We start from the raw sequence: 7,019 nt of genomic DNA on the forward strand, positions 1-7,019 counted from the left end.
GCACAGTAGTTGGAAAGCACAACATAGTCCAGCACCAAACCGCTGAAAAGTTCAATTACCGTGCCGACGCCAATGTGCGACGAATGTCCACGCGTCATCCAGGATCCATCGTAGGAAACTGCGATGTTTCCCGGATTGTTTATGCGCAGTTCGGCGTAGAGTTCGCGAACCGACTCCACGCACTTGGTGATGAGCTTCTGGGCCGCGCGACTGGCAGCAGGCGTCAGCTTCGTTTTCACGTATGCCTGCCACGTTTTTGTGTGGAGACCTCGATGGCTCACATTCATTGCCGCGAATACATCGTTCAAAGCCGTTTGGCGATTGCCAGTGGCCTGCATGGTGCGCGCGGCGAGAACATTCACGACAAAAGGATTTGCTTTCTGAGTGCCTTCGACGCGCGGCGAGCTCCATGCCGACGACGTCTTACCGCAGTTGTCGCACACAAGATCCAACTTCACACAAAGTCCATATTCCCGTTCTTCTCTCACTATTCTCACACCACCACAGCACGTTTTGCACTTCACAGACTCTAGCAAAGCGTTCACCGAATCCAAACACACAATGGTGAAGGGAGTCCCGCCGAGTGGTTGGGCGTCGATGCTGTCAGCGAGAAGTTCTTTTTTTCTCTTTGTTGCTGCAGTTGATGCAAGCTTCTCCGTTCTTTCTGCCGCTTTTCTTCGCCGCTCCTCTGCTTCCAAGGGCTGCAGAAAGGTCGTGTCGTAGCGTACGCGGCTGTTGTCGGTGCCGTTTTCGGGCGTCGGGGAAGTTAGGCCTACCGTGGTGGCTTCGACTCCGTCGTCATCGGACGCGTGAAGTTCGACGTCTTGGGTATCCCGTGGTGTTTTGGTGCCCTTTTTAAAGTTCTCGGTTTGCGAGCGCTTCACCCCCTTCCCGTAACGATGCCTGGAGCGAAATTTCACAGCTCGTCGATGCATCGTGCGTTCGCTCCGCTGCCAACACAACAACAAAATGGCGCTTGTTTGCGCTCTGCTGCTTCGACCGAGCGTGTCGAGCAGACGACTGAGAAGGCTTCAGCCAATCGAGTAGCACCCTTGCATCACGTGCCCCGATTAGCGAATAGCAGCGCGCTTCGGGACCTTTTTTTGGCGCGTTTTTTTTCTCGGGCTAACGATTGGGCGGAGACATGAATGGCGGGAATTTGAAGAGGAAAAGCTGCTCTTTCAAGAGAGACCAAGATGGCTCCGATAGCACTCGTGGTGCAGGAGCTGCGTGTCGCGGTAAACTGCCGTTTTTGGCATCCATTTCGGCTGAAATTTGGTGAACAGCGACAATATAAATTGGTCTTGCGGGTAAAAGACTGAATTTAGACGCGTGAAACTTTGCAGACAGGTGAAGAACTGTTTGCAGGTTTCGAAAATATCATTTTCAAAAAATCGATTTTTCGGCGATTTTTCGGCTTCTAAGACCCGTGTCCCCCCTTAATGTGTATAATTTCACAAGTAATCCACGGATGTTTCCGCTTCTTAAATATTTTTCTGTCCGGAACGAAGTTTTGAATACATTGCCTAAGCACATTAGCGAACCATTGCCAGGAGCTTTCAACATCATCACTGATAATCCCAAGATTTTCATCAATATAATCAATAATGGCAACATGGTCAGCTCTGCTGTATTCCTTAACTGTAGCGACATTCAACACGCGTGTTTTTCCGTTTTCAACCTTCCAGGAAAAAGATTAACTTATGGTCAGATATGCCGGGTTCAATTGTAACAGTTCCTTCTCTAAACAATTCACTAATGAACAGAAGGTCAAGAATTGATCTTTCGCGGGTACATTCAGTCACTATTTGATCAAGACCAAGAGCAATCATAATGTCATGTATAATATCACTTGTATGAGATAATCCAAAAGAAAGCTTGCTGCAAATTAAAGTCACCAGTTACAATCACATTTTTGTTTCGTAACAACAACAATCGATCATACAGTTTATTCAAGAAGCTTTCGTCTGCATCCAGAGCGCGATAGACTGCACACAAATGAAATGTAGCATCCTTCACTTTGATTTTCAAAAAAAGGCTCTCATGTTCAGCAATCTGGCTTTCGACGTCAACATCGACACAGGATTTAACAACAGCAACACCACACCCTCTAGATCCTCTGTCTCGCTGATATAACCGATAACCTGGCGGGACGATGTCTTCGTCATTTATTTGATCATGTAGCCAGGTTTCAGTTATGACACACACGTGCGGATCCAAAGAGACCAAGCATTCCTCGAGTTTATCTGTTTTGTTCACAATGCTTCTTGCATTAAGGGGGGACACTGGTCTTAAAACTATTTTCTTTATTTTAAGTCCAATCCTTGTGAAACAGCAGAAACTTGTTCAGTTTTTTATACAGATTTCAAATATGCAAGTTGTTTTTTTCTAGGTCAATTAGTACCAAAGATATATGATATTAATTAGTGATTAATTAGTGCCTCCATGCAATAAAACTGGCATGTTGAAAAATAATTTTTAATGCATGGGAGCTTAGTACAATGACCAAAGAGTGCAATGATCAAAACAGTTTTTCAATTTTACCCTTATTAGCAATATTACAGCACTTTGAACATCAATGTTCAATTTGTGCCTGTCATGCACCAATGAACATAACAAAAGAAAAAAATTTTGAAGCTCAATTAGAGAATTCTGTTTTGATCATTGCACTGTGTACATCTTCAGCTTCCTTTAGCAAAAAAATGTACATCTCTAGCTATCCTAGAAGCAGAGATATTGATGAACCAAAACAGCCAAGAGTCGAAAATTTGCATTTTTAGAAAATGAGGAAAAACAGATGAGGCGCATTTTATTCGAAATGGCCACAAGATGTAGGCATATTTAGACTCCCTGAGAGTTAATAGGCACCAGGCATGTAGTCCAATTGCTTAGCTCGAGTAGAATGCCGCTTCCTGAGGGTCTGATGCATGCTTTCAGCAGCAGCACGCTTCCGTACCGACTCGGCTGTTCGGCGCCTGTCCTTCTCAGCCATCCTCTTGATACTATGCAGGCCAGGGTTTATACTGAGCTCTCTCAGTATTAGTGCTGATGTCTTCTGATTTCCTGCATTGAAGCGGGCCACTGCCTCTGCAACGGCTGCCTGGACAGAAAACAGTGAAGCATGGCGCTCCTTGGGTGCGAGCGACCATATCAGAGAGTGTAAGCACTCATTATTATTTTGTGTTTTGCCACGGAGGCACCGCTCCAGCAGCTTTGGGTCTGCCAAGCGTTCATAGATGGGCAGAAGTGCTTGGCACACATGGGGCGGCAAATTATACTTGTGCTTGGGAGCTGGTTCTCCCTTGGCTGCAGCAGCATTTTGGCGGCACCACGAATTTGGGCCTGTTGGGCACAGAGTGTGGTTTGCCATGCTGTCGTTTGAAGTTATGTGATGGTAGGTAGCCATCACAGCCTTGTGCATGGCCCCAACATCTCCAGTATGGGACTTCAAAGCCCAGCTGTAATATGATGTCAACTTAGTGACAAGGTCGCCCGTTAGTTTGCCTTTTCCACTAAGACTCTCCTGTGCATTGCCTTTGTGCTTGGCAATTGCATTGCGCAGGGCCGTGCCCATTCGCTTCTGCACGTGATTTATGCAGTCTTCTTTTTCGATCTTTACGTAACCATACACATCTGCTTCTTGCAATGCCAGAAATGTGCGGCTATCGCCATCTGAAAGTAAAGTAGTGTACCTGAGGCCATGTTTTTCCCACGATCTTTCAAACAGAACAAGCCCAGCCTGCACTTCCATTTCACCGGACTTTTTGTCCGTGTTCTTCTGGCACAAATGGCTCTCTTTCCATGCCTCATAGGATGGGTCATCTTCTTTAGGCCCACGCTCGCACCCGGCACAGAAGTTGCTGAGCACGACGTAGTCCAGCACGAGTCCAGTGAAGAGCTCGATTACGGCGCCAACACCGATGCGCGATGAATGACCACGCGTCATCCAAGAACCATCGAACGATACGCAAATGTTCCCGGGGTTGTCCAGGTTCAGTTCGCGGTAGAGCTGCCGAACTGAATTAGCGCTCTCCTTGCAAACTTCCTCGGCTGCGCGCGTCGCTGCCGGCGTCAGCTTGCGTTTCACGTAGCCTTGCCACGTTTTCGTGTGCAGCCCACGGTGCGATATGTTCATCGCTGCAAACACATCATTCAGCGCAGTTTGCCGATTTCCTGTACTTTGCATCGCGCGTGCAACACGGACGTTCACGGCAAACGGGTTTATCTTTTGGTTGCCTTGCACGCGTGGCGAGCTCCACGCCGACGAAATCTCTCCGCAATTCTCGCACACAAAAGAGAGTTTTACGGCTAGACCGTACTCACGATCTCTTTTTGACATCCGCACGTCCCCACCGCACACTTTGCACAGCACTGCGGGCATCAGTTCGTTAAAAGTCTTCAAACACACAATATTGAATGTATCTTCTGCGCACCTATTGTCCGTACCGTCAAAGGGACGGGCGTCGCAGTTGCCGATGATGTCCGCTTTTCTCTTTGTTGCTGCGGTTGATTCCAACTCCTGTAGCATTCCTTCCGCTTTTCTTTCATTTTCGACGACGTCCGAAGGCTGCATCATCGTCGTGTCGTGGCGGACGCGGCTGTGCTGGCTGTGCGTCGACGACGCCGAACTCGTTGCTAGGCCTAACGCGGGGATTGCTTCAGTGGCCGCTGGCTCCTGGACATCCTCGGGGCTTTCGGCTGACGCCGGGCTTTTTCGCAAGTTGACACCGCGAGCACTCTTTTTCTTTTTGCCAAATTTGTGGCGCGAGCGAAACTTCGTGAGAGGCATAGTTGCACACCAGCGCTGGCTCTTCGACAAAATGGCAGCCTGCACCAGTCGCCAGCGGGCCCAGCAGACGACGCATGACGGAGTCCGCCAATCAAATAGCTCGATTGCAGTCACGTGCACGCAGCAGCGAATCACACCCCATGTTTTCATTTTCTTTGTGGTTCGTTTTCTTGGTGGCCATTGAGAGCAGGCAAGCAGCAGCGGCGGGAAATTGAAGCCCAAAGATCGCGCTTTCAAACGAGCCCAACATGGCTGAATGCGGTGCGTCGGAACGGCGGTACTGCCGAATAGAAAATGTGCCGTTTTGTCGTCTGCTCTTGCGCATATTAATCGCGCACGATGATCAAAAGTCAATATTGCGCCAAAAATACTGATTTTTAGAAGAAGAAAATTTGTGAACTTGGAGATTAATAGCTGCAGAATCCGAAAATGCCCTTTTCAGAAACTCGATTTTTTTGTCATTTTTTGCTCCCAAAGACCCGTGTCCCCCCTTAAGAGAAACTAACCGCACTTCGGACGTTTCTGGCCGTTAACTTTCCGATGAAGATGTGGTGCCTCGCTCTATCAATCTTCTAGAGTTTAAAACAGCATCCCATTCATAATACCGCCCATCAATCTTGAGCTTGTCATAAACCAAGGAAACCTTTCTTCCGGCCTTCTTTTCAAGTTTTGCACTTTGCCAAAGATGCTGGCGTTTGCACAACGTTTCCGCGCAGTAGTCATTATCGATTCTTATTTTATTTCCCTTTAGTTTAGAAACATTGCTCCAGACTGCTTGTTTCTCCCTGTAGTCCTGAAAGTACATTATGACAGGGCGATTTGAAGAATTTTTGCCCATTTTATGAATTCGAGCTACAGATGAACACTGCACTCCCAGTTTAGCAGAAAACAGATCATCGATAACTTTTTTGCGCAAATCCGACTCAGATTCGGTAGGATCTTCTTGTATGCCAAAAACAATTAAATTTGACCTCCGGCTTCTATCTTCTAAATCTTCAAGCCTCGTTTGATGCCTTGTAATCGCATCCTGCACACCACTTAAGGCTATGCTTATGCTTTCAATTTCATCTGTTTTCATCTGCAGCTCTTGTATATTTGTCTCTATGTTATTTAGGCGATCCTCAAAGTTGCCCAGTGCCCTTTCTGTTGCCTCTAGACGAGACCTAATGTCTTTCTGCCCCTCAATGAGTGTCTGGAACATTTCTTCAACTGTTGGGCCTGGATTCATCTCTATATCACCACAAATAAGCAGCATACAAGAGCAATAGCAGTTATATGCAGAGTTTAAACATGTACGTGGGCACGGCAAGAGAACAAGAAACCTGTCGTCAGTTCGTATGGTGCAAACATAACTAACCTGTGCCAGAAAAAGACGAAGCATTTTGAGCACCTTGCTCACAGCGCTTTCGCCGTGCCCACTGAAGATGGACGGGTGTGGTGCTGAATTTATAGGGCAGAGGAACGATGACGTCACAGTCGATGGCGTCAGATATCCAAGCACCTGTGGCGTCTTAACGATGACGGTGCTGCCGTATGTTCTATCTTTGATGACCAATTCTTCACTTGTGACTTGAAGCTCAGCGATAGTCTGTGATGGTGCATGTGCACTTGCCAGCAGCAAGACCGTGGTTGTAGTCGCCACCCCCGTAATTCTGATGAGTTGAGGCAAAGGCGCTGCAGTCACTGTTCTCCGACTTCCTGGCCCTGTGGTGACCCTGGTTACGGAGTCTTCTTCTGGCCCCAGGAGAGAGCCAGGTGGCACTCCACGCACGGTGGCTCAGTCAGGAGCGTGTCCACAAAAAATTACGTCGACGGCTCACGAGATTCCATGCAAGTATATCCTCCTGATATTCTGGACGCCAGGGTTCATATTTAGCTCACTCAGTATTTTTGAGCATGCTTGTAGGTTTCCTGCATTGAAGCGGACAACAGCCTCCGCAACAGCTGCTTGAACAGAGAACAGTGACGCATGGCGCTCCTTCGGTGCGAGTGACCATATTAGGCAGTGCAAGCTTTCATTATTGTTCTGGGTTTTTCCCTGCTGGCACCGCTCCAGCAGCTTTGGGTCTGCCAAACGCTCATAAATAGGCAAAAGTGCTTTGCACACATGCGGTGGCAAACTGTATCTGTGCTTGGGAGCAGGCTCTCCCTTGGCTGCAGCAGCATTCTGGCGGCACCACGAGTTTGCGCCTGTCGGGCAGAGGGTGTGGTTTGACACGGTATCATTGGA

At 48.0% G+C, this 7,019-nt stretch overlaps 1 protein-coding gene across 1 annotated transcript; it reads right to left on the reverse strand.

Moving 5' to 3' along the window:
• Window positions 1–2,855: 2,855 nt before the first annotated feature.
• On the reverse strand, window positions 2,856–6,365 carry LOC146188971 (uncharacterized). The gene has a single exon (XM_084603937.1). It carries the CDS (start codon window positions 4,937–4,939, stop codon window positions 2,858–2,860), a length of 2,082 nt encoding a protein of 693 aa, XP_084460063.1. The 5' UTR covers window positions 4,940–6,365; the 3' UTR covers window positions 2,856–2,857.
• Window positions 6,366–7,019: the final 654 nt, after the last annotated feature.

This window comes from Amblyomma maculatum, chromosome 5 (genome assembly GCF_055883805.1).
Source record: "Amblyomma maculatum isolate TAMU_Amacu chromosome 5, ASM5588380v1, whole genome shotgun sequence".
Classification (NCBI taxonomy): Eukaryota; Metazoa; Arthropoda; class Arachnida; order Ixodida; family Ixodidae; genus Amblyomma; species Amblyomma maculatum.

Bases quoted from the DNA above. Each gene is read 5' to 3' on its own strand.
- LOC146188971 (XM_084603937.1), bottom strand. From the start codon at position 4,939: ATGAAAACATGGGGTGTGATTCGCTGCTGCGTGCACGTGACTGCAATC.